The sequence below is a fragment of the Suillus fuscotomentosus genome (genome assembly GCF_016647785.1).
Source record: "Suillus fuscotomentosus strain FC203 chromosome Unknown F5891scaffold_2, whole genome shotgun sequence".
NCBI lineage: Eukaryota > Fungi > Basidiomycota > Agaricomycetes > Boletales > Suillaceae > Suillus > Suillus fuscotomentosus.
In genome coordinates, this window is record NW_024539514.1 from 745,599 (window position 1) to 769,252 (window position 23,654).

Consider the following 23,654-nt stretch of genomic DNA (forward strand, 5'->3'; position numbering starts at 1 on the left):
TTGATTTACAAAGCTTAGAGATGTCCCTATGAAGAACAACCATTGCTCGAAATCATGTTCAGCTGAGAATGAATCTGAATCATCCCACGGCGAGCGAGTGATGGTGACAAGTCTGCCAGCCTAGCCCATTTAGATTGTAATGGGAGTTGATCTCAAGTGACACTGTTACACTTCACAGACAATCAGGTGAATGTGGTATATAGCCTAGAGTCCAACAGCGAAGACATATGGTGAAAACAATAGTCATCATCTGACCACAAGGTGGTCATGGATGTTTACCTATGTTTATTGTTGTCATGAAAAACACATCATTCAACCTTTTCAACCACCAATCTTCTCTTAGATGTCTGAGGTTGCTGGGCCCTCAGATCTTCTCCTTTCCCCTCATGAAATTACTAATATTGCTCATCAAGTAATCAGACCCATGCCATGCGAGTGGGAAGGGTGCACAGTTATTCTTAACAGTTGGTATAATTTAACAAAGGTGAATCTAGATTTGCTCTTGATCTACTTTAGATGTACTAGATACTAGTCATAGATGTTCTGATGGTGGTGTGCTGAGCTGTACTTCTCTCTAGGGGTACATTAGAAAATCTTCAGCTGTCACACTTTGCTCTCTAGTCAACAGTGCTGAGTGGTCATGCTGAAGGTTTTCTAATGTGCTCTTGGAGTGGGTATTCACTCACTCTGCCCATTTCATCTGCATCATCCTCCATTACTGGTCAGTACTAATACAAACCTCCTCTTTACACAGCATACCTTAAGACACTGTGATCGCATATCCAACATAGTGAGTTTTTTTCATCCACAACTGACCTCATTTTGCTTATCTACTGTCCTTGTAGGAGGGACAGTACCAATGTCATTATCTTAGATGTGCAGGTCGTGTGCACATCACGAAGGATGCACTGAAAGCACATGTGGACCTCAGCCATTTGTCTCGTCTTGCAATCAGTTGTCCAGTCCAAGGTATGTCGCACTCTAAAAATGGCAATCTACTTCATTTTCAGTGTCATATTTTCAGATTGTGAGCGAGTTTTTCCGCGAGCATCTCAACTCGAGCTCCACTTCACGACCGATCATAAAGATCTCGTCAATAGCCCTGTGACTCTGGCCTTTGACAGGCTCGTTGCTACCGCACCACCATCACGACGAATTGTGACTCATCCCCCACCATTACCGTCGTATCATCAACTACCTAATTGGCAATTCACTGTTCCTCTCGTCTCACTGCCACCTCACAAACCATTTGGTCCACTCGCGCCGGTGGAACCAATTTCCCGAAAATGGAGACGATTGGATGCACCAGACAAGGATGACTCAAATTCGAACCACATCATCCCACTCGATGATCTGGTCCGCCCAGTGATTCCACCTCAGCAGTCGAAGCCACTTGTGCTCCACGTACGAAGGCAGCCGCCGTCATTGAACGAGAACCAAAGGCTCTCGTATCCTCAATCCATGCCTAGCCCACTTCCGCGCAATGATTTCGTTCCTACGACCATCGGTATTTCCATCTTCGAGCGGAAATTCGGAGAGCTTGCAAAAGATGGAGTGGTCAATGGAGGAGCATAGCTTAAGTCTTGCGACTGTAGGGGCGAGAGACAGAGAGCCGTGGTCGCTACTAGTAATTGGCTATCGTTGTCGCATCATGTACTGTTCGTCGTCGTCATTTTGTACTGTCTTCATTGTCCCATTCTGCTACCGGTACATTATATACTGTCATTCGACAGTATTGCATTGCATTTCTGCGGTGTATAGTTCAATATGATGGCTTTTCTTTCTCTCTGTTTTGTTTTCCGATCGGCCAGTCAACCAGAGCACAGGCTCTCGAGGTTCATATCTGCCGTTAACTGTGCCTACTCATTGAATTCATCTGCTGTTTGGGAGACTCTGGAGCTTGCGGCTTGGCTGTACAATTCTTGTGCGCTCATGGATAGAGGACATCGAGAGTTGGAGTTTGTCCTACTTGTTCCCTCGACGTTTAAAGACAAGATAGGCTATGTGCAGTGAACATTTTGCGGCGTCCTTACATGCATGAATCATAACGACAAGTAGTAAACATAATTACTAGCACACTGATGCACAAAGTATGGCTATAATAGCATAGGCCTATACTTCCGACGTCTCATTGCAATTTTAGGTCTATGCAGTGTTTCCCTCTGCGAAGGTGAGGAGATCAGAGTCTCCAGGATCGGTAACAGTCATGACGCTGAGAGAATCCGTTTAGCTTGTTTGAGTTAAGAATCGAGATATATGGGACTACGCACCCGACACGGAAAAGCTTTCCAGCGGCAGTGCCAAGTGCGACATTCGTGCCAGAGAAGTGGTGCACGGTTGTCTTCGACAACATGGCATAGTACTCGAGCTCAGATTTGCGTAGTGGTGGGCAGTTGCCAGCAATCAGAACGAGCTTGGCTAAATCATCGCGGATGCGAGTAGAACAAACACAAAGCAAATTTATTGTCAGCACAAGGGACCTTCTCAGCCTCACGCTCCAGTCCCCGTGAGTGCGAAAGAGTGCTCACCTTTGCCGCTGCGCATCTGCTTGAGAGCAGACTTGTAACCAAGGGTGTACTTCCCCGACTTAACGACGAGCGCAAGACGAGACGAGATGGACTCGGACGACTTGGTTGCCTTAGACTTCTTGGAAGGGGCCATTGGTAAATTTAGGTATGTCGGGGAGTCTTGAGGAGCTTGATGACGAGCGGCTTGTGGATATGACAAAATCTAACTTTCAGAATGATGGATGAACTGTACAGTTTTGGCCAAAACGGGTTCAACTCCGACAGAACCACCCCCAATCAAGAAGTCAACTTTTACAGAACTGCAGTGAACATAGCAAAAGTTGTTACAACGAAGCTAGAGACATTTCTAGAATAGCGTGTGGCCCCTTCTCATTATAATCAGTCTTTGACACAAAGTTCTTCCCATGTGACTCATTGAACGCGATCTAAGGGGGCTCATCAACCGAAAGACCTTGAATGCGATCGAACAATACACATACCTTCGCAACAATGCTAGTACCAAGGAAAGCCGCAAAGCCATCTCCTTTTTCTCGGTATTCAGCAAAGTATTCAGGCACGGTCAGTACTCGAATCGACCGCGGCTGCACATCAGTTGCCTGATCTGGAGTGCTAAGGATGAAAGGCGCTAACCGCGACTGCAGTGCAGCTCCGATGCCTTTGCACGATTAATTCCGACTTTACTGGTGGTACATGATCACGCACCTTTGACATGATTTGTAAGATCGCCATTAATAAACAAACCTTGCCAAATGTATTGCCTTTGGGCGACATCCGTTTGGCGAACGGAAAATGCAACAGCCTCCTGCAAGGGCAATATTCTCCCTTCATAAGGATCCACACGCTCGACAGGCAGCCCGTTCAGCAGCATAGGATCAAAAAGCGGCTCGCAAAACCGATGCCGCTCTTTGCCCAGAGTGATAGAGTGTCCGCGGAACTCCACAGTGACAAGATCAAGTGCTTCAATCTCCCTCGCCCGAGCTTGCTCTGCAGCAGAAGCCTTCGCAGTCAGCTTTTTTTTCATCCCCGTCTCAATGACGGCCTTTTCCTTGCCAGCAACGAGGACTGCTGCTATATCTGTGACTCCTTCATCTTCTGGTATATCTACCGTTTGCCCGTCTGATGGAACGCGGACAAGGCCTTCCAACCAAACATGCTTAACTAGATCGTCTAAGAATCTTTGAGTAACCTCCGGGTCACTCAGTTTGTCCGGAGGTGATGCCGCCGCCATGACTGACTGATTGAAGCGCAGGAGGTTGGCGAGGTAAACTTGACAATCTCTGATGCCTACAGGTGTAGACGAACGAGCGTTTTGCATGATGAATCCATCGTAAATTGGGGTGATGTCGGTTATTTCGTGACCGATATCGACCACGACTCCGCTGAGCTGTCCAGCGGCATAGAGCTGGGCCATGGGGCGGTCAAGGAGACCGAAGCCTGCGACATTGAAGCGCTCGAAAAAGATTTGGCATATGCGTTCTGACGAATCTCTGAAGAGGCCTGCTGGCATGGACAGCATAACAGGGACACTCGTTCTGAGTTCGCTTGAGTTGAAGTGTATGGAACAGAACATATTTCCTTGGTCACACTATGTGAGGTGAGGATACAATAATAGAATCACAAACATACCAGAGTGCCTCCGCTTGAGTCCAATCACGAACATCACCATCTGCAAATGGCCATGAGACGATAATATCATGACCAGCTTCGAGAGCTTCGTCTAGTTGTGAGCCGACGAGATAGTCGTGAACCTTCGCCGAGGGACTAGGCTGAGAAGGCAAAGTCGACTGCACGACTGCTGGATGCAGGAGTGACGCAGATTATCGCTACTCTCGCCTGGCTTCAGAGAGAAGTGAGCCATTTGCACTATCACCTGGATTGCGTCGCAGACCGACGCGAGCTTGTATTTCCTGTAGCATGTATCAATATGGAATCTCAGACACGAAAATGAATGATACGAACAATAGATGGCGCCTTGAGCAGATCTTGCAAGCCAACGCCTGCTCTGATGAGTGTTCTGCCGGATTCAATGATAACGACGGACGAGTCTCGGAAACTGACCATCGTGGAACGCTAGAATTAGGTGATTTCGGTTGTGGACGCGGTGTTTACATCATGAACCAACTTTACTATCCGAGATACTGGTTACCCGGCTGTATCATACAAACGGATTCAGAAGACTTCGAATCTAGTCTCTCATTCTCCAACCATGATGTACATGCCAACGGAAGCTGAAGTTTCTGCGCTGTGGCCTCAGCTCAACATCCCAGAGTCTGGAAATAAGCCCTTCACTGACTACAGCCGTTGGAGGTTGCTCGTAAATGACGGCGGAAGGCACACATGGCACTACCTTCAAACAGATGAGGAGTGCGAGAAGTGGCCTCAGAATGATGTAGACAAGTACTGGATTGGTATTCCACTAGTAAGTGTATCATTCAAATTTTAGCTCACAAACGCGCTCAGGCCTCAGCCGAATAGAATTTGCCCGACCTTCCTAAGCCCAACGATGCGCTGGATGCAGCCCGCAATGGGTATACATTCTACAAGCACCTTCAGTCTCATGATGGACACTGGCCGGGCGAGTACGGTGGCCCCATGTTCCTTCTCCCCGGCCTTGTTATTGGGTCATACGTGTCTGGCATGAGCTTCAAGGAGGAGGAGCGTCTGGAGATGATTCGCTATCTTCTGAACCATGTCAACTCGGAAGACGGTGGTTGGGGAATGTAAGTTGTAATGCAATATTTGCTATTCGCCCTGTTTCATAAATCCATACAGACATATTGAAGGACACTCGACCGTTTTTGGGACAGCGTTAAACTATACCGCTCTCCGGATTCTCGGTGTGCAGGCAGACCACCCAGCTGCTGTAAGAGCCCGTGAGACATTGCACAAACTTGGTGCGCTCATCCTTCAGCTTTGTTGGTGTATGTGGCCTAATTCTTCAAGTACAGGAGGAGCCACTGGTGCTCCTGCATGGGGCAAGTTCTGGCTCGCGATCTTGAATGTGTATGATTGGGCTGGTGTGAACCCAGTCCCTGCGGAGCTTTGGTCCGTTTGCAAGCTTTCATCTTGGCACCTGAACTAACACCTGAACTATCTGAAAGGCTCCTTCCTGATTGGCTGCCTTTCCATCCTCATCGCTGGTGGATACATACCCGGACTGTCTATGTGCCCATGAGCTATCTCTATGGCATCCGATTTAAAATGCAGGAAAATGATTTGATTCGAGCCCTCCGAGAGGCGAGAATTCTATTGCTGAATCTTACCTTTTGTTTGCTGACGCTCCAACTTCCAGGAACTATACCCAACTAACTATTATCAGATCCACTGGCCCTCGCAGCGTAATAACGTGTGTGCAGCAGACTTGTATTCCCCTCATACCACTGTCCTGGACGTTATGAACTCTGTTCTTTCAATGTATGAGGGCTGCGTTATCCCTCCCCTCCGCAGGGCAGCTCTCACACGTGCATACCACCTTATCGTTCTCGAGGACGAGAACACCGAATACCAGACCCTTGGGCCTGTCTCCAAAATGATGAACCTCATCTGCCGTGCTCATGTCGAAGGCCCCAACAGTGAAGCATACAAGCAACACGCTATTAAACGCGCAGATTTTATGTGGCTTGGCCAGGAAGGCATGATGATGTGTGGGACGAATGGGAGCCAGCTATGGGATATTGGCTTCATCACGCAGGCGCTCGTTGAGACCGGCCTTGCGAAGGAGGAGGTGAATAAGGAAAGTTTGTCGAAGGCGCTTGGATGGTTGGATATTTGCCAGATCAGAGAGAACCCGAAGCACTACGAGACATCTTACCGTCACACCACCAAGGGAGCTTGGCCATTTAGCACCAAAGAGCAGGGGTACACGGTCAGCGATTGTACTGGCGAGGGGCTGAAAGCGGTCTTGTATTTACAAAACCAAGTCGAGTTGGTATCACTGTTATCTTTTTGGACTGTCAACTGAACACTCTAACAGAGGCTCGGAGAAAATCATCTCAGACGAACGACTTTTTGATGCTGTAGACGTCATGCTAACTATGCAGAACCCGAATGGCGGTTTTGCCAGTTATGAGTTGGTCAGGGGTCCCAAGTGGCTCGAATGGCTGAACCCTGCAGAGGTTTTTGGTGAGTCGTTTACTCTCATAACTTTCACTATTCAAATGACGACTTGTAGGTGACATCATGATCGAGTTCTGTTATCCAGAGTGCACAACCTCCGTGATTACGTCGCTGTCTATCTTTAGGAAACATTATCCAGACTACCGGTCTGCTGACATTGAGTGAGCAAGGAGCCGCTGTTCTGCTTATCGTCCTGACAATTATTTCAGAAAAACTATCAAAGGTGCGATCAGGTTCTTACACGAGGCGCAAAAAGCCGAAGGCGGCTGGGTTGGCTCCTGGGGAATCTGCTTCACATATGCAACGCAGTTTGCTCTTGAGAGTCTGTCGCTAGTTGGAGAGGACTATTCAAACAGCTCCCACGCACAACGGGCGTGTAGGTTCCTTCTCTCATGGCAAAGAGAAGATGGTGGTTGGGGCGAAAGTTATAAAGTAGGTGCATCCAAATTTACATCCGGGACTGGATTCCTAATTTGTTCCGTAGTCCTGTGAACAGGGTACCTGGATACAGCACGAGAACTCTCAGGTCGTACAGACCTGTTGGGCGACCATGGCCCTCATGTACGCGAAATATCCCGATCCCGAACCTATTCGAAAGGCTGTCAAGTTGGTCATTGATAGGCAATTACCCGTGAGTTCAGCACAAATAATGATGATCTCCAAAAACTTAGTCACGACGCAGGATGGATCATGGCCGCAGGAGGCGATTGAAGGAGTGTTTAACAAGAATTGCACTATATCATACCCGAACTTCAAATTTTCATTCCCTATTTGGATGCTTGGAAGAGCGTATCACTACCTGAATGAGCTGGAGGAGCAAGCCGGGCAGACTCTTACGATGTGAATTTGATAAGATGACTGCTTGTTGCTCGAGTTGTGTCATGGGAGGGAGAGTTCCGCGTTGTTCCATATTGCGAAGGGCTCCGATAGCTCATATACCTGTATCTCGAATGATATTTTTGTTATTTTACCAGGGGACTAGTACTACTTGGCAGTTTCGTAAGGTCACCTGTCCATGTCACCGTGGGTGCACCGGTGAACAGGCAAACTTGAATTCGGAATTCGGTAGGATGCGGGCAAACAAATGGCACAAGATGATGTGCTTTTGCTGTCAGCCGATTTGAATCCAGCGTTCAAATGGTCTCATCGCATCTTCAGTGTCTTCTCCCTCCGCTCTGCTTGCAGTCAGGGTAGGTCCATCGTTTTTCTTACTGACAATTTGCATTTGATTTAGTTAATAATGTGTTGCAGCCGACACTCATCAAAGTCATTATGTCAAGCGCCACCTCCAGTGTGGCCCGGGTGGCTTATTTGGCTTCGGATATCATCGTAGATTCCCAGCCCACCCTTCCATCCACCTCACAATTCGCAAAAGAGTATAGCTCACTCTCTGCGACTTACAGTCGACGTCCGACAATCTTGTCGGTGCCCCTAGGTGGCGATCCAGGGTCAACATTACTCAGAAACGGATCGGCTGCTGGACTCATCTCGTTCACCTCTTCAGCAGCAGCACAGACTGTAATCAGGCTTGTCCTGGATGCCGCTGAACTTTCTTCACTTCCCCTTGTCTTGCATCTTGCCGTGAAAAACGACTTGTCCGAAGTTCTTCTGCTCCATTCTGCCATCCCTTTTTTCCTCGTCTCCAGAACCCCCCAACAAGCACACGATAACTCACTCCTGGCATCTCGGTTAGCACGGACGGAGAAGAAGGCAGTCGTGCATGTCTTTTATGACGCAATGAATGATCCAGTGGAGGTCATACCAGAGAGTGAGGTGCAGCCTTTCCTTCTCTCGGAGAAGCTTGCGTCGACCAATGGAGTGAATGGGCACAATGGAACGAACGAACACAATGGTCATGCGATCAGTGCAAATGGCACCAACGGTCTCAACGGTCATTCATCAATTATAGTATCTCCTGGCTCAGAGCTTTTCAAGCTTTACGAACGCGCAGCGCTTTCTACGGTCGTTCGCATCCGTCGCGCATGCCCCCCGTTGTCTGTGCACGGTCCCAGCGAACCCCACACTGTCATCTTTGGGTTGGGTGATATCCCTTCTGTGGATATCGACGGAGTGTCGATTGTCTCACTCAGCTTGCTCACTCCACTCCCTTCCCGCATACTCGATGTCATTCCACCATCTGCATCACGTGTCATCATTCTCGAGCAGCTGCAACGCTGGAACACGAAATGGACACCTTTGTACCTTGAACTTGTCAATGTAATTCACCAGCGGGAAGTAGAGCAGCGACCCCACATTCAGAGCGTTTACTTCAATGACCCTGCTCAGATTCCCCTCGCAATCTTGAAACTTCTCCAAGCAGCTCCCTCTTCTGCTCCAATTCAACTTGGAAGCACCAGCACCTCCTCAAATTTTTCGCTAGAAGTGCCACACATACCCAAGCACGAGTCGTCTTATACGAAGATCTTGTCTCACATCTTTGGTGAACGTCTCGAAGTTTCCAATTCGCCTGACTTGGTGCTTAAACAAGGTGCTATTGCCACCAGTCCGGAGTTTGCATTGGGTCGCGTTCGAGGACAACTTGATCAACGAAATGAACTCATTCGCTCTGTGCAGAAGTTATTGGAGGTTAAAGACGTCAGCCCCGAGCTGCATAAACTTTGTAGCCAGTGGGTCCTTGCCAAGGACGACGATGCCAAGAGTCGCTCGGTGGGAAATGAGCTCGTCACCGTTCTCGAGTCTTCAAAATTCTCGAGTCCTATCATCGACCGCATTCTTGCACTCCGTGCACACTTCCCCACACGCTCGAGATGGATTATTGGCTCAGACGCCTGGTCCTACGATCTTGGCGCCTCTGGTCTGCACCACGCCATCGCATCCGGACTCAACATCAACATTCTCATCATCGACACCCTTCCCTACACATCCCGCAACTCCGCCGATCCACACCGCCGTAAGCAAGACGCCGGTCTGTACGCAATGAACCACGGCGATGTTTATGTAGCGAGTGTCGCAGTGTATTCGTCGTATGCTCAAGTACTGCAAGCAGTCATGGAGGCGGATAGGCACAAGGGCCCCAGCGTCGTGCTCGCATACCTGCCTTACCAAAATGAGGATGCACCAGCACTTGAGGTTTTGAAGGAAACTAAGCTTGCTGTCGATGCTGGGTACTGGCCGCTTTACCGTTGGGACCCTGTGAAGGAAGCACAAGGCAAAGAGCCATTCGCGCTCGACTCGGACGCCGTGAAGAATGACCTACAGCAGTTCCTCGACAGGCAGAACCATCTGGCACAACTCGTACGCTCCAAGCCCGAGCTTGCTACGGAACTGGTAAGCAGCTTGGGTGAGAATGTGAAGGAGGCGAGAAGGAAGAAGGCACAACAGGCATATGATGACTTAGTTGTCTCGCTTGATGCACCACCGTTGGTAGTGCTGTATGCATCGGACGGTGGCACCGCAGAGAAGTTTGCGAAGCGATTGGCCAACCGCGGTAAAGCCAGAGGCTTGTCAACATCCATCGGCACCATCGACTCTATGTCCATCGATACCCTCTCTCAAGAGGAGTATGTGGCCTTCGTCACGTCTGTGGCAGGTCAGGGTGAGCCCCCACAGAACGGTCGGACTTTGTTCAAGGCGCTCAACGCTGCTGCTCTTCGTGGGGAGAAGCCCTTCTCGAAGCTTCGATACTCGGTCTTCGCCCTTGGTGACAGCCATTACTGGCCACGCCCAGAAGATGCTCACTACTACAACAAGCCGGGCAAGGACCTCGACGCTCGTTTGGAGCAGCTGGGGGGAGAGCGCTTTGCAGATATCGGGCTCGGTGATGACCAGGATGCAGATGGACAAGACACCGGGTACAAAGTGTGGGAGCCCCTCGTGTGGAAAACGTTCGGTGTCGACAGCATTGAAGTGAAAGAAGCAGAACCTGACCCGATCACCAATGAGCATATCAAGGCGGCCTCGGGTTACCTTCGCGGCACGATTGCTGAGGGTCTCGAAGATATTAGCACGGGCGCCCTCGATCCCAGTGACACCCAGCTCACAAAGTTCCACGGTATCTACCAACAAGATGACCGCGACATCCGTGACGAACGTCAGGCTCAAGGCGTCGAACCTGCCTACAGCTTCATGATTCGCGTTCGCACTCCCGGTGGTGTGTGCACGCCAGAGCAGTGGTTACAAATGGACCGGATCGCTGATGAACATGGCAATGGGACGTTCAAGATCACTACAAGAGCGACATTCCAGTTCCACGGTGTCATCAAGCAACACTTGAAGCCTTCCATTCAGGAAATCAACAAAGTCTTGTTGGACACTTTAGCTGCGTGTGGCGACGTCAATCGGTGAGTTCTGCGGCTTGCGGTGATGTTTCTTGCTGATCGTCCGCCTTAGGAATGTTATCTGTTCCGCTATTCCTTCTTTGTCCCGACTTCATGCGCAGGTCTACAACTTCGCGAAGCTTGTCAGCGCTCACTTATTGCCTAGAACAACAGCATACCACGAGATTTGGTTGGACAAGAAAATGGTTGCCGGTGAGGCTGTCAAGGACTTTGAGCCGCTCTACGGCGAGTTCTATCTTCCTCGAAAGGTATGCTTCGTGCTGCACTCGTTTCAAACCAATGCTGATGTTGCCACAGTTCAAAATTGCAGTTGCGGTACCACCTACTAATGACGTTGATGTCTTTGCAAACGACCTGGGCTTCATCGCCATCGTCGATGAGCAAGGAGAATTGGCTGGTTTCAATGTTACTATCGGTGGTGGCATGGGAGTAACCCACGGTAATAAGAAAACATACCCTCGAGTGGCGGATGTCATTGGTTTCTGCACCGTCCAACAAGGCCCTACCGTAGCAGAAAAGATCATGCTTACACAGCGTGACAACGGTAATCGTGCAGAGTAAGTCTTCTAAATGTTCCACACTTTCACGTTCTAATTAGTCTTCAGTCGCAAAAATGCTCGATTGAAATACACTATTGATCGGATGGGACTGGACGCATTCAAAGCAGAGGTTGAGAGTCGACTTGGTTATCCATTGGCTCCAGCACGGCCATACACGTTCGACCGCAACATCGACGACTTTGGCTGGTCAACGGGAGACGATGGCAGGCACCATGTTATGCTCTTCATCGAGAACGGGCGTATTCAGGACGAGCCCGATCGTGATTTTAAAACTGGTCTTCGCGAGATTGCCAAAATACACAAGGGCACATTCCGTCTGACCGCGAACCAGCATATTATGATCTCAGAAATCTCTACGGAAGACGTGCCCGAGATCAAGAGGATACTCGCCAAATACAAGTTGGACAACTTGAACCACACTGGTTTGCGGCTGTCGTCATCGGCTTGTGTGGCCTTCCCGACGTGCGGTAAGTAATTTTGCAGTTACAAATATCGTTTCTGACATGAGAATACACTCAGGTCTCGCAATGGCTGAGTCTGAGCGTGTGAGTAGCGACTTTGTAGAACTCCCAAAAAATTTTGATCTCATCGTGATGTCTTCTAGTATCTACCAGTACTCATTGACAAGGTCGAGAAAATCTGTGAGGAGAATGGGCTTCGCAATGATTCCATTGTCATGCGGATGACTGGTTGCCCCAACGGCTGCGCAAGACCATATGTCGCTGGTAAGATACTCTCGCTGCGATAAAATCCCCGCTCAATATCTCTACAGAGGTCGCCTTTGTAGGCAAAGCGCCTGGATCTTATTCCATGCTTCTTGGTGGTGGATACTACGGTCAGCGCCTGAACAAGATTTACCGGGAAACAGTATCGGAACCTGAGATCCTCGCCATCCTTAAACCTATGATCAAGCGATATGCGCTCGAGCGAAACGAGGGCGAGCATTTTGGTGACTTTGTCATCAGGGCGGGATATATTGCTCCAACAACATCCGGGAAAGAGTGGTACGAAGGCATGGGCGGAGAAGGACAGTATCGTGAAGCCGCCGCCGCATGAGGTCCTCGACCTTTTACAATCGCTACATCTATGAGATCTATTTTTGGGTATCAAGTCACCTTACAACTTGCTGGTCATGGAATGACGTATGAAATTGAGATATCCATTCGAACACTGTATCGTATGTGCCACATAAAATCATCTCACTCTAATTCCTATTGCTTGCTAACCTTAGCTTCTGCGAGTGACTCCTTCACGGCGCTGATAACCTTGTCAATGTCCCCTCGACTAGGGTCAACTACAGAAACACCCATGTGCCTGAGAGTGTATGTCAGTCACACCACCCCACAAGTATTTACAGAAAACAACGCACCCTATACGGAAGTATTTGTCTTTTTGGAGCAGGATGATTTTCAGTAACAAATACTCCTCGCAGAAAACTTGACTGACCTTTGATGCTAGCATGTAATCCGCCAGCGACAACGACGTCTTTCTTCAACAGACGAGGAACGATATCGCTCGCTGTGAAACCGTCGGGGAAGTAAAGCTGTATACGGTATCAACGTCTCGGTCTCAAAGTAATCACAATACTGCACGCACTGCAGACATGCCATTCGCCTGGACGTCCTCACTGAGAGGCACGCCCTTGAATCCGATTTCCTCTGCTGCCTTCTTGACGCGTCTGCTGACCTCCTTGTGGAGCTTGAACCGTTGCTCGAGCGAGACAGAGCCCTGCATGATCTGGGTGAGGGACGCGTGGAACGCATAGATGAGGTTGACGGGTGGCGTGGCGAAGTAGGCGGCAGAGTTGTTCTCGTAGGCCTTCATTACGGGTAGCCATCTATTTGGGAATAAATCTATGTTAGGATAGAAAATATGGACTGAGCGCACTTCTTCCAGCTGCCGTAGTAGGTTGTGACCGGCGTTGAACGGTTCTCGAATACCTTGAGAAGTTTGTATGAGTAGCTGCACGTCCATGGTATCAGGGGAAAAGGCAAACCTGACGGCTTTCTGAGAAGCAACGACGATGCTGAGACCCGGTGGTGTGCCCAAACCTTTCTGGCTGGCTGTCAATACGACATCAATGCCCCAGGCATCCATTTGGATTTCTTCGCTCGCCACAGAGCAGACAGCATCAACAACGACCTAGCATCAATCCATAATGAGTACACGTGAACTGAGGAGTCTTTTGGGGAATTACAAGTGTGTCTGGAGAAACTCTCTTCACGACGTTTGCAATAGCTTTGATGTCAGGACAAAACGGCTACCCAAGATAGATCAGTCCGATATCAGGAACCTATATAATATCAGGCACCCTGAAAAATATCACTTACCTGTCGAGGTGTCGACATGAGTTACTGTAACAACCTTGTACTTCTTCGCTTGAAGTGCGCTCTCAATATCAGCCTCCTTAACAGCACCACCAATCTCAGCCTTGATCTGGTCGACATTGGCACCATAGGTCTGCAAACTGGAGAGCCATGAAGAATGAGCAAACACTACGACGCTTGCCCCATCATTGTCCCTACCAGTCTGCAAAGCTATCGGCAAAATAACCACTATGCAGAACGAGCGCGTTTTCGCCCGGTTCTACGAGATTTGCAGAGACCTAGCGCCACAAATAAACACATTTTGCACCCTGAAATTAACATCAGACTCATACCTGATCCCATCCCAATGTGCCTGACCCAGCGATCAGGAACGGCTGCGCGTCCTCTGAGTAAAGAAGTTGTCTGACAAACACGTGAGTTTATTGTTCGGCCGCTAAGTCACCGTGAACTGCGTGTCCTTGCCTAGTCATGCGAATGCAGTCACCAAAGACTCTTGCAAAGTCGGGTGACATATGCGACATCGACGGATGTGCATTGGCAAAGAGGACCTATAAACATTTTTATGAGCGTTACAATTCATGCAGAAACGACACAAGTGTATACGCACCTCATCCGTGACCTCAATCGGTCCTGGGATGCTGAGAACGCAAGACACTCAGATGAGATACATTCCACGCAGGCAAAAGCACGAGTAGACATACACCAGAAGTCTGTAAATGACGGACGCGGTCTGTCAGTCTCAGACAACTTTTATACGAGCTTGAACCATGACTCACTTGTGTGGAGCCTATCACTCAGCGTTAATCCCAAGAGTCAACACCTGAACGACCAAAGAACGGCACGCACCTGAGCAAATTTACTATCTGTAGACATCTTACGAGTTGAACTTGGAAACAGAGAACCGAATATACTAGCACGGGTAAGTGCGCAAGAGATGGAAGAGGAGGTCTTGATGGAGGCGTTGCGCAGGGCACTCATTGGGAAACACAACACAGCAAAACAGCTGCTATGTACTAGCACCTTCGGGATGGGCGGAATCGCCGTTCCACTATCATTCCCAGATAAAAATCCCGTATATAAGACTATTAATTGCTCTCCGTATTTTTGTTGAGACCATTCCGCGTAACCTCGCATAACCCACTAATTCCGTCCTAAAGACTAAAGTATCATGGGAAAAATGCAAGTATCATACAGATCAATCTGAGTGAAACAGAGAACCCCACTTACGACACTCGAGTAAAGTCCCATGATACGGCACGGAACAACAACGGGAATTTCCCAAGCACTACCGCCCAGCAACGATCCGCGTCGCATCTCCGTCTACTACTCCGTTCGCCTGCGCACCCCCAATAAAACCCGCCACCGTCTTCTGGAGATCCGTCCACTCAGATTCACGTGGAAGTGCCATGTCACCAATATCATAGACATACAACTTCCCGTCGCTCCCTCCGAGTGCGGCCCGCCGTCCGTCTTTTCTGTCCCATTGTAACTTGTTGATAGCTCGACCGGACCCGACGTTTGTGGAGACGATTGGTACCTGGAAATGGAAGTGGATGTTAGCAACGGAGTCCCGTGCACGGCATCAAATTGTGCCCGATCTAGATCAGGATCACTGAAGCAACCAAAACTCACTTCAGTATCCGTATTCAGATTCCAAACATCAAATCTCCCAGACCCGTCAACCGTTCCAAACAGAGCAGGATGCGCTGGATGCCACTTCACATCATACACATAATCATCCGCCTCGTCGAAGGAGTAGATAGGAGAAATAGCATGCGCAGCAGTTGACGGTTTCGCAAGTGATTTTGCGCGCCAAAGTTTCACCGTCCAATCCACACTCGCAGTCAGGAATAGATCGGAGAAGTCTACAGGTCCCACAAGAGGATGAAAATGCAGCCCCATGACAGGCCCCGCGTGTCCCTTGTAGATATCATACTGATTCAATCCGGCTTTTGCACCCGCGCGGTCGTAGCGATTGGCTTGATAGACATTGCCTTCTTCGGTGCCGACCCAAAACGTGGTCGTTTCATTATCCGGGAAGTCCAGCGTTGTGATGGCTACTTCGCCTGTTTTGTTGTGGCCTGCATGAATAAGCTCTAGAGTTTCCTGAGGACAAATTTAGGAGTTTAGGCATCAATTAAGCTCAATATTTGGTAGAAAGAGGCTTACTTGTGGTTGGGCGAGCATGTCAACGAGCCAACTACACACGGTGCCATCTGTACTGCTGGTAATCAAGTTGTGCGCGTTCTGAGTACCGACCATTTGCATCGCATACACAGGGTGTGTATGTCCAGCAGCCGAGAGGGGCGTCTTCAGCACAGGTAGATGTTTTGATCGCGTGTCCCACAGTAGAATCTGCCCCGAGTACGTGCCACCAAACACCAAGTTTGAGTGGAATGGGGAGAACGTGACGGAGAGGACATCAGACTTGACAAGATATCAGTCAAAAAAATACATGACTTATAGATATGCTCACCGACCTGTGAGTGGAACACGAACTCCGATCTGTCGAGTAGGTGGAGGTTCCATACTGCAACAATCCCATCTGGCTCGTTCAATGCAGCAGGGTTCTTGTTATACGACGCTACGCTCAACTCCGGGTACTGTATCAAAGTCAGTAAGAATCATCGTGCTTGAACGACATCCGAGACCTTGGGCGACCAATCGATATCTGTAATCGACCTATTCTTGCCGCAGCGTTCATCATAGAATGCACAAATACGCTTGACGCGCTTTCCCTCTGAGTCGTCCCTGAAATAAGTATTAACACTCTGACATCGCATAAGCAAAATAAAAGGAAACGCACCCATTCGCCTCCGTGCCTATAGTATAATCACGAATGTAGTCATACCCATCGTTCAACGCACGTTGAACGATCTTCGACGATTGTTCCACAAAGTCCAGGAATTCGGGTGCACTGAGTATATGTGAGCGTTCCTCTTCCGTAAGCTCTATAAGGTTGAACAGTCTCAGTTTCGAAGTATCAGAGTGAAGTGAAGAGAACTAAAGGAGAACGTACCCCGAATCTCCTCCTCAATCTCCTTCTCAAGCTGTACACTCTCCTCCTCGAGCTCCTTATCCTGGGCAATCCTCTCCGCCTCCAACTCCCGTTCGCGCATGATCTGTTGTCGGATCTCATTCTCTGATATTTGGGGTGTTTCAGTTTCGATGGCTGTCGTTTGCACCTCTTTGTTGTAGATCACGCGTTCCTGGGTATGAGTGAGGATTTTAGATGGGAGAGGATGACGTCGAGGCACTTACGCGTTGTGGAAGCTCGAATAGCTCCTGCTCGACATCTATAAGGTCTGGTATGAACCTCGGCGTCAACACCCTTCACGTAATATGAACATCACCGCCAGCGTCGAAGAAACCACGGGAGTACATACCTATCAACATGCTCCATCATCCCCATCATAGTCGTACCCATACTGACTTTATCGCTCCCGACATCGCTCTGCCTGCTCACCCTGCCAGACGGTGAGAGCGTCAAGCCGTGGAGTAGATTTGTAGACGGTCGGGGTGGGGTGTTGGGGAGGGACGAGGAGGGGGTAAGGTCCTCGCCTGTATCTAGGCCACTGCGACTTCCGACGAGTTGGTTGACGAGGTCGTCAACGTCGCGACGTGCTCCGCTAGACGGACCGGGCTAGAGAAGCTTGAGCTTCGTAAGAGTAAAGGGAAGGTGAACGAACTTCTGCCTGGCGTCGCTCAGTTTCTGCTCGTTGGCGGTCTGCTCTAGCTTTCCGAAGTTCTGCGAGTTTTGCACGTTTAGCTTCGATCTCTGCTCTCCGCTTATCTGACATTGATGAGATCTGAAAGAGGATTTGGTGGTGACTAGGGGGCGGTGTAAGACGCGTTATAAAACATCCGACTCAGCCACAAGTTTCTTCTAGTAGTTGCTTTCAAACTCATGCACGCTCTGAGAACGGACATCGTCAGAACGACCCCTCCCTCCTCCGTATCGCTAATCTGTTGTTGCAGGCTCACTGTGAGGGGTCCCACTACCGGAAATACAAACGTAAGGATGGAAATGTTTTAGCTTTAGGGAGTTCTTGCTATATAATGTACTAGTCACGGTGGAACACACTGCTAATTGCAATCGTACCCCTGCACAGTGCACATCACTTCGATTCGTAAGAAAGACCTAAGCTCACACTCTACCGCCATCAGTTCAAGTGCAAGTTACGTGCGATGTCGACAGTCCGCTCTTACTCGGATCCCTAAAAAATCAGGTCCACCACCCACACCTCAAAATCACATCCCGCGTAGAGAGCGTATGGACCGAATTGCAACATACGCTCTCTGCGCGGAAACGAAAAATGATTCGGATACCGGGAGTCGAACCCGGGGCCGCTGTGTGAAAGACAGCAATGTTAACCGTTACACCATATCCGACTTGTTGATGTTGTTCGGTGTCACATTGACATTGCGCTAGCACGGACTTCACCGTTGCCACTGATCAACGTTTCACTTTCAACGATCACACTCAGTTAAAAATTATATATAACGCGCATGGCATTAACTTCAATTGTAAGACGATACATAAGATACACAAAAGCAACCTCCTCCCACCCCAACACGCTCACCACATAAACCCAACAAGTCAAGTTCCATCAACAAACTGTTACATTGCCGGAAGACCGGAATCAGCTACCCCCAAAACAAAACCATCCTGATTCCGATCCTCTCCCTCTGGCTTAAAGAAACTACAATTGCAAGACGCCAAGAATAAGACTCTATACCGTGTTCTGTTCATGGTTCTCTTGACGTGAGGCTTGAAGACTGTGTTGTGACTGTGGTGAGAGAAGAAACAGGCCTGAGGAAAGGCTGGGGAACGGAGTAGTCGCTGCGATATATAAATTATCGTTATCTCTCCTCCTTCTATGGTATACCATCCAGGTGAGATCGAGCGGACAAGATGAAGTTGACGACATGTGAATGGGACGGAAGAGACAGACAGGTGACACGGGGAGCGATGCAGGAGGATAAGAGAGGTAAGGAAGATATTGGAAGCAGAAAGGGGATGCGCCAGTGTGCATGAGGCAGACTATATTGCACCCTTGATCCCAACCTTGCGGTATTTCTCCTCGTAAACCTGTGCCAACTGTGGTGCAGCAGATTTACACTCCACCGTCTTGTCCCGATCGAGGGCGTTCGGGTTGACGAAAAAGGCAGAACCGTGCGTTCCTAAGAACTTGAGTGTGTCCGACACTGATTCAAATCCGAGCTCATTCTGGATGAAGCACACTGTTATTGTGCGGTATCTGATGGAGACGAATAAGATACGGTTATAATCGTATGGAGATGATAGATACTCACGCTTTTGTCATAGTCATCAACGCCCTGGTCCTCTCCCGATCAATGAAATAATCCATAATATACGCCCCCATGTTTGGTGCATTGAAATACATCTCAAACAAAGCATGGTAGTTGCCCATGGAGATAGCGCGCTGGACCTGAAGTGCATGCTGCACTGCGGGATCCCTTTTCTGTCGTGGTGTTAGCGTACCTACGTAGAGATTAAGCTCTACGCAGTAAAGCGGGAATACAAGTATGAGTCATATCCTGAACTGACGAGAAGGGAAGAAGGGGCACACCGCTTTTATTCCGTCCATGCAGGAGCATGAGAATACGATAGGCGGTAAATTCTTCGTGTTTGCCTGGTATGCCGAGGTCGTATAAATTCTTAAGTGTTGCCTGACATTGGTTATATTCTACCATGTCCGACTGCAGCAGCAGATCAGCTGTAAGCCGTATAAAAGATCCAGCACCTACGCTTTCGAGTGCCATACGTGCATGGATCTCATATACCTGTACTGTAAACTCATTTTTTATTCGTTGCACCTACCGAGAGGGGCACGTGTCAACATGAAATATACAAGCGATGGATAACGCACGGTGAGATCTTGCCGCAGGCTCTTAAACTGATTACATATCCAATTATATGACACCTTGTCCTTCCAGCGCTTCTTGAGTTCGACGAGTGTCTGTTGGAGAACTGAGTATGGGCGGATCGTTTCTGGTTTTGGTTCCTGTGCGAAAAGTCAGAAGAAAAAACGATTGTATCGGATAATCTCATACTGAGGTAAGACGCAGATAGTCCTTAAATAACTCCTGATTCGTCCCAACGATTGTATACTTATCCCAGTCAAGCACGTTCTAAGCAATAAGATAAGCATTCGCATTGAGTGCGGGAATGGACATAGACGGACGGGATCCGCCTCAGGGTCGTCAGGATTAGTACCAAAGGCACTCGGCGAGTCAGAACGTGATATCCGGTTGAAGAGGTGAGCATTCTGATTATTAGCCTGGAGAGAGGCCTGACTACGCATACTCTTCTGTCGCTCTATATCATGTTCCCGCTGAAAACGTTCGGCTCGGCGATTAAGAGCCGCCTGATCCCCGAAGTCGAGGTTGGCATCATTGCGCTTCTGCGCCGCAGCTTTCTTTGCTTTCTTGCTCATCGGTGGAGTGTCATTCCTTTAAAGCATCAATGAGTCATGGTAACATTGGAAGCGCATGACACTGACATTTTGCGCTTGAGGGTATTGAGCACCGGGGGAGCTTTGGGCATCAGACTGGATGTCGCAAGTCACTGAAATCTGTAACTCAGCTTGCGACGAACTCAGACCGCACCTTTTTAATTGTACACCAGCCCAGTCGGTTGTCCATAGAGTCTTTTCAGCGAAAGCGTTAGCAATTGACTCTCTCAGCTCAGCCTGAGCCTCTGCCCTATTAGCATCTGTCATTTGCCCCAGACATCGTGCTACCCATTCCCTAAACCACCGACTTCAGCTTCACTAGCTTAAAGTGAAGATATGGGCGCTTACTTCAGTGGTGGAGGCCATGACTCAGACGACATGGTGATTTAGTGATAGACTTTTAGTGTGCGTTATGCTGTGATATTGGGATGAGGACAATTGTCGGTATAGAAATTGGTGAAGGGAAATCAAAGCTTGAGCAAGGTTGCGAGAAGAAAGGACAGCGTTCCTAAACGAAGCACCAGCATGTCCCACCCCGAGTTTCCCACGTTCGTCGGTGGTATAGCGTCTTTCTCATATTGCCTTGAGGCTTTCGCGCGTTCGCTCCCAAAGACCTCAGTAAGGCAACCAAATTCACACATGAAAAAACTCTCGCGGTTGAAAAGCAGTCTCATTAGATGGATGCAACATGGATTGCAGCATCTGATGGCCGTAAGAGTCTATGGGATACTCGATCCGCCCTATGTACGCAAGTTCTCTAATGGTTCAAATCCTTGGGCGGGTTGTAGACTACGAACTCGATCAAGATCTGCTAGCAGTATCAATGAGCTTTAGAACTTACAGATTTTCCTGTTCTTGATTACGGTCCACTTGAACCGCTTCACCCCGATGGAAACAGCGAATAGCGCAGAGAAGAGGATAACAGCTTTGATACCCATTTTCTTCCGCTCGTCGTGCTCGGGCTCGGCTGCCCAGTTTAAGAAGGTGACAACATCTTTGGCCATCTGAGAGGTTGTGGCAGGGGTGCCTATAGCGATCTTCAATACAGGGCCAGCCTAGCTTACGAGAGAGGGACATACCATCTTCGTACTCAACGAGATTGTCCCAGAGGACACGCGCCATAGAGATGGCACCACCAGGGAAGTAAGGGTTGTAGTTCATTCCTTCACGAATTTCAACACCAGCAGGGGGGTCGATATAACCCGTCAGTAAGGAAAACACGTAATCCTGGTTGACGAAGCGACATATGAGCGAATTTCCTCATTATACGAACGATTCAAACCACTTACCGCACCACCATGACGAGCCTTGATGATTAAGCTTAAGTCGGGAGGAAGGGCACCACTATTACCGGCCCGAGCAGCCTCCTCATTGGGGTATGGAGAAGGAAGGTAGTCGGAAAGCTTTCCGGGACGCTGGAACATCTCGCCTTTATCGTCTGGGCCGTCCGTGTACTCTACATCCTCGGCGAGTAAACGCGCTTCGTCGGCAGTATGGGACACCCCAACAAGGTTGCGCCAGGCAATACGGTCGAGCGAGTGACATGCAGCACAAACCTCCTGATAAACCTGGAAACCGCGACGGATGCTAGGGTACAGGTGTCAGAAGATATTTCACGGTAGTCAACGCGGACATACCTAGAGTGGTCAAAGCTGTCGAACAAGCCCTTGTGAGACCAAGGATACGCAGTGGGATGGAGACCGTCGTCGGCCAGCGAATTTGCATGCACCTCGCCAACGAAGGGGAGGGAGCCATATAGATGGGTATACCATGCTATTGAGCCAGCAGAGAAAAGGGCAGCGGAGATGAGTGACGCGCGAGATGTGAACAGTGACTGCATTTAAAAACGAGTGAATTCTTTGAGAAACATTCTAAGACACATAAAGAACCAACCTCAAGTTTAGCTGAGGAGGCTGAACTGGATGAAGTAAATCGGACCTGCTGTCGGAGGTTGAGCAGACAAACTTCGGGTTAGTTATTGAGAAGTAGAACTGACCGACGTAGCACGCGCTTTGAGGGCGCTGAAGGCAGAGCGAGATGCGCCTATTGCAGACTGGCTCTTGAGCGCGGCCACGGGAAGCCTCGACAGCATTTTGGTTTCAAGTCCTCAAGATTTTCGAGGAGCGGAAAGGCCTTGAAGTGGTGACTGTCAGTGTCACGCATCACACATATCAGTCACGGAACGAACCGGAGGCTTAGTCGGCAGTACCGTAGTTTCCGATCGTCCAATACAATCACCTGGATTTCACAGCCTTTGTCTTTCAGACTTTCTCCAAACGTGCAAAAAGTGGAAAGGGTATGATATCTCTGACGAATAATTTTACAAAAAAAATGACAATGTCACAGGCCTCACAAAGTCATTCAGAAACGACACTATCACGAAGTACGGTATCGTAGTCCAACGAATAGAAATCAGGATGGCTCATAACCAAGGAGAGAAAGTAAAGGTTCGTGTCCATTGTAGCATAAAGGCATCCAGCCGACATATACAGCGTGATCATGAGTGGGTTCTCATCAACTAGGCAATATTGCGCCGTGCCAGCGGACAGTAGCCCTGCTACGCAATCTCCAAGTCTTACAATAGACAGTCGCAAAGTGCCTCTGTTAGTGTGAATTTCAGTATGCCGGTGATTTGCCAAGGGTTCGGAGAACACCTACCCTCGGCACAGCAGCAAAGACATGCACCAGCGAGACAAGCCAGGCAGCCAGCGCCTCCACCAGCACCACTGGACTGAGCAGGTTGTTGTCTACGAAAATTTTCAGCCTCGTGTTAGCGCGCAGTTCAGACGTGCAGGGTTATGTACTGACACGTAAACTGTCTGCGGTGGTGGTTGAGGTTGGTAACCAGGTCCGCCATAAGATTGACCGTAAGGCTGCCCTCCGTACGATTGTTGGGGTTGTTGGGGATAGTAACCCCCCTGTCCTGGTGGTGGACCTGCAGTCCTTCAGGTTTCAAATATCAAAACACCGAAAGATGTGTAACCAACCTTGGGGTGGGTAGTATTGTTGTTGCTGACCGCCGTAGTAATCCTTGTTGGCCATTGTTCGATGGAGGAAACCGTTAATTAATGTTGACAATGAGAAGGAGAGGGTACTAGTAGAACTAAACCCGTTGTCGCTTTGCACCAAACTTATCTCGTGCGCGTTTCTCACGCTGCACGAGGCATGCCAAGGTGACTCCCAGCAGTGATTCAAATGGCCTGGGCAGTGCAACACTGTAACCGCAGCAAAGTCATAGGTCCGACCGCAGTCGCATTCGAGCCAAAATATCTTGTGAACTACCAATTCCATGCTACTACTGGGGAACCACCCTGTCTCAGAGCAGGCAAGCATGGCGCTTGGTGTG

General features: G+C 49.2%; 10 protein-coding genes and 1 non-coding gene across 11 annotated transcripts; 3 read left to right on the plus strand and 8 right to left on the minus strand.

Annotated features, from left to right (window-relative positions):
- The first annotated feature begins 201 nt into the window (after positions 1-201).
- On the plus strand, positions 202-1,788 carry F5891DRAFT_996703 (uncharacterized protein). Its single transcript, XM_041378395.1, has 4 exons — positions 202-484; positions 755-790; positions 846-969; positions 1,025-1,788. The coding sequence occupies exons 1-4, from the start codon at positions 344-346 to the stop codon at positions 1,573-1,575; spliced, it is 852 nt and encodes a 283-aa protein (XP_041233297.1). The 5' UTR covers positions 202-343; the 3' UTR covers positions 1,576-1,788.
- Positions 1,789-1,983: 195 nt separating this feature from the next.
- F5891DRAFT_996705 (60S ribosomal protein L30) lies at positions 1,984-2,788 on the minus strand. Its single transcript, XM_041378396.1, has 3 exons — positions 2,529-2,788; positions 2,271-2,418; positions 1,984-2,212 (listed from the first exon to the last, which is right to left on the minus strand). The coding sequence occupies exons 1-3, from the start codon at positions 2,659-2,661 to the stop codon at positions 2,146-2,148; spliced, it is 348 nt and encodes a 115-aa protein (XP_041233298.1). The 5' UTR covers positions 2,662-2,788; the 3' UTR covers positions 1,984-2,145.
- F5891DRAFT_996706 (uncharacterized protein) lies at positions 2,741-4,176 on the minus strand. The gene is made up of 3 exons (XM_041378397.1): positions 3,231-4,176; positions 3,008-3,183; positions 2,741-2,953 (listed from the first exon to the last, which is right to left on the minus strand). The coding sequence occupies exons 1-3, from the start codon at positions 4,042-4,044 to the stop codon at positions 2,852-2,854; spliced, it is 1,092 nt and encodes a 363-aa protein (XP_041233299.1). The 5' UTR covers positions 4,045-4,176; the 3' UTR covers positions 2,741-2,851.
- A 266-nt stretch (positions 4,177-4,442) lies between these two features.
- Positions 4,443-7,613, plus strand: F5891DRAFT_1160803 (terpenoid cyclases/protein prenyltransferase alpha-alpha toroid; the record flags this gene model as incomplete). Its single annotated transcript, XM_041365241.1, has 12 exons — positions 4,443-4,739; positions 4,783-4,947; positions 5,004-5,248; positions 5,301-5,422; positions 5,477-5,573; positions 5,630-5,765; positions 5,821-6,452; positions 6,502-6,650; positions 6,700-6,805; positions 6,854-7,076; positions 7,129-7,275; positions 7,327-7,613. The coding sequence occupies 12 exons, from the start codon at positions 4,443-4,445 to the stop codon at positions 7,486-7,488; spliced, it is 2,481 nt and encodes an 826-aa protein (XP_041233300.1). The 3' UTR covers positions 7,489-7,613.
- A 13-nt stretch (positions 7,614-7,626) lies between these two features.
- F5891DRAFT_996712 (uncharacterized protein) lies at positions 7,627-12,893 on the plus strand. Its single transcript, XM_041378398.1, has 8 exons — positions 7,627-7,834; positions 7,896-10,945; positions 10,995-11,190; positions 11,240-11,499; positions 11,548-11,969; positions 12,022-12,047; positions 12,107-12,227; positions 12,275-12,893. Exons 2-8 carry the CDS (start codon positions 7,917-7,919, stop codon positions 12,556-12,558), a joined length of 4,338 nt encoding a protein of 1,445 aa, XP_041233301.1. The 5' UTR covers positions 7,627-7,834; positions 7,896-7,916; the 3' UTR covers positions 12,559-12,893.
- Positions 12,714-14,702, minus strand: F5891DRAFT_1124580 (pyridoxal phosphate-dependent transferase; the record flags this gene model as incomplete). Its single annotated transcript, XM_041363903.1, has 13 exons — positions 12,714-12,816; positions 12,945-13,045; positions 13,099-13,339; positions 13,390-13,464; positions 13,499-13,644; positions 13,700-13,740; positions 13,833-13,969; positions 14,028-14,107; positions 14,162-14,231; positions 14,292-14,377; positions 14,437-14,467; positions 14,555-14,559; positions 14,676-14,702. The coding sequence occupies 13 exons, from the start codon at positions 14,700-14,702 to the stop codon at positions 12,714-12,716; spliced, it is 1,143 nt and encodes a 380-aa protein (XP_041233302.1).
- A 168-nt stretch (positions 14,703-14,870) lies between these two features.
- F5891DRAFT_996726 (WD40-repeat-containing domain protein) lies at positions 14,871-17,677 on the minus strand. Its single transcript, XM_041378399.1, has 10 exons — positions 17,519-17,677; positions 17,216-17,472; positions 17,091-17,160; positions 16,849-17,038; positions 16,636-16,780; positions 16,481-16,580; positions 16,310-16,432; positions 15,999-16,256; positions 15,462-15,935; positions 14,871-15,366 (listed from the first exon to the last, which is right to left on the minus strand). The coding sequence occupies exons 1-10, from the start codon at positions 17,627-17,629 to the stop codon at positions 15,115-15,117; spliced, it is 1,980 nt and encodes a 659-aa protein (XP_041233303.1). The 5' UTR covers positions 17,630-17,677; the 3' UTR covers positions 14,871-15,114.
- Positions 17,678-18,149: 472 nt separating this feature from the next.
- F5891DRAFT_t13 lies at positions 18,150-18,221 on the minus strand. Its single transcript has one exon. It is a non-coding gene; the product is annotated as a tRNA-Glu (tRNA).
- Positions 18,222-18,532: 311 nt separating this feature from the next.
- On the minus strand, positions 18,533-20,688 carry F5891DRAFT_1219969 (SAC3/GANP/Nin1/mts3/eIF-3 p25 family-domain-containing protein; the record flags this gene model as incomplete). The annotated part of the gene is made up of 10 exons (XM_041369391.1): positions 18,533-19,090; positions 19,146-19,353; positions 19,424-19,553; positions 19,602-19,670; positions 19,724-19,858; positions 19,908-19,985; positions 20,039-20,306; positions 20,357-20,404; positions 20,436-20,603; positions 20,657-20,688. The coding sequence occupies 10 exons, from the start codon at positions 20,686-20,688 to the stop codon at positions 18,874-18,876; spliced, it is 1,353 nt and encodes a 450-aa protein (XP_041233304.1). The 3' UTR covers positions 18,533-18,873.
- Positions 20,689-20,959: 271 nt separating this feature from the next.
- On the minus strand, positions 20,960-22,448 carry F5891DRAFT_996740 (cytochrome c1, component of the mitochondrial respiratory chain). Its single transcript, XM_041378400.1, has 7 exons — positions 22,305-22,448; positions 22,202-22,249; positions 21,946-22,142; positions 21,598-21,895; positions 21,388-21,535; positions 21,150-21,335; positions 20,960-21,097 (listed from the first exon to the last, which is right to left on the minus strand). The coding sequence occupies exons 1-7, from the start codon at positions 22,398-22,400 to the stop codon at positions 21,066-21,068; spliced, it is 1,005 nt and encodes a 334-aa protein (XP_041233305.1). The 5' UTR covers positions 22,401-22,448; the 3' UTR covers positions 20,960-21,065.
- A 217-nt stretch (positions 22,449-22,665) lies between these two features.
- Positions 22,666-23,350, minus strand: F5891DRAFT_1180757 (uncharacterized protein; the record flags this gene model as incomplete). The annotated part of the gene is made up of 5 exons (XM_041365977.1): positions 22,666-22,826; positions 22,888-22,909; positions 22,967-23,055; positions 23,097-23,243; positions 23,296-23,350. 5 exons carry the CDS (start codon positions 23,348-23,350, stop codon positions 22,666-22,668), a joined length of 474 nt encoding a protein of 157 aa, XP_041233306.1.
- Positions 23,351-23,654: the final 304 nt, after the last annotated feature.

Excerpts from the sequence above, each read along its gene's own strand:
- F5891DRAFT_996703 (XM_041378395.1), top strand. The coding sequence starts at position 344 with ATGTCTGAGGTTGCTGGGCCCTCAGATCTTCTCCTTTCCCCTCATGAA. Across the intron at positions 485-754 it reads GTTGGTATAATTTAACAAAG|CATACCTTAAGACACTGTGA; the intron begins GTGAATCTAGAT and ends CTCTTTACACAG. Across the intron at positions 791-845 it reads GTGATCGCATATCCAACATA|GAGGGACAGTACCAATGTCA; the intron begins GTGAGTTTTTTT and ends CTGTCCTTGTAG.
- F5891DRAFT_996705 (XM_041378396.1), bottom strand. The coding sequence starts at position 2,661 with ATGGCCCCTTCCAAGAAGTCTAAGGCAACCAAGTCGTCCGAGTCCATC. Across the intron at positions 2,419-2,528 it reads GCAGATGCGCAGCGGCAAAG|CCAAGCTCGTTCTGATTGCT; the intron begins GTGAGCACTCTT and ends GCGATGATTTAG. Across the intron at positions 2,213-2,270 it reads GGAAAGCTTTTCCGTGTCGG|CGTCATGACTGTTACCGATC; the intron begins GTGCGTAGTCCC and ends GGATTCTCTCAG.
- F5891DRAFT_996706 (XM_041378397.1), bottom strand. The coding sequence starts at position 4,044 with ATGCTGTCCATGCCAGCAGGCCTCTTCAGAGATTCGTCAGAACGCATA. Across the intron at positions 3,184-3,230 it reads TCTTACAAATCATGTCAAAG|GCATCGGAGCTGCACTGCAG; the intron begins GTGCGTGATCAT and ends AATCGTGCAAAG. Across the intron at positions 2,954-3,007 it reads GTACTAGCATTGTTGCGAAG|ATCGCGTTCAATGAGTCACA; the intron begins GTATGTGTATTG and ends GAGCCCCCTTAG.
- F5891DRAFT_996712 (XM_041378398.1), top strand. The coding sequence starts at position 7,917 with ATGTCAAGCGCCACCTCCAGTGTGGCCCGGGTGGCTTATTTGGCTTCG. Across the intron at positions 10,946-10,994 it reads GCGTGTGGCGACGTCAATCG|GAATGTTATCTGTTCCGCTA; the intron begins GTGAGTTCTGCG and ends CGTCCGCCTTAG. Across the intron at positions 12,048-12,106 it reads CAATGGCTGAGTCTGAGCGT|TATCTACCAGTACTCATTGA; the intron begins GTGAGTAGCGAC and ends GATGTCTTCTAG.
- F5891DRAFT_996726 (XM_041378399.1), bottom strand. The coding sequence starts at position 17,629 with ATGTCAGATAAGCGGAGAGCAGAGATCGAAGCTAAACGTGCAAAACTC. Across the intron at positions 17,039-17,090 it reads TATTCGAGCTTCCACAACGC|GAACGCGTGATCTACAACAA; the intron begins GTAAGTGCCTCG and ends ACTCATACCCAG. Across the intron at positions 15,367-15,461 it reads ATCTGAATACGGATACTGAA|GTACCAATCGTCTCCACAAA; the intron begins GTGAGTTTTGGT and ends TTCCATTTCCAG.
- F5891DRAFT_996740 (XM_041378400.1), bottom strand. The coding sequence starts at position 22,400 with ATGCTGTCGAGGCTTCCCGTGGCCGCGCTCAAGAGCCAGTCTGCAATA. Across the intron at positions 22,143-22,201 it reads CCTCCTCAGCTAAACTTGAG|TCACTGTTCACATCTCGCGC; the intron begins GTTGGTTCTTTA and ends TTTTAAATGCAG. Across the intron at positions 21,336-21,387 it reads TCTCGTTGAGTACGAAGATG|GCACCCCTGCCACAACCTCT; the intron begins GTATGTCCCTCT and ends AGATCGCTATAG.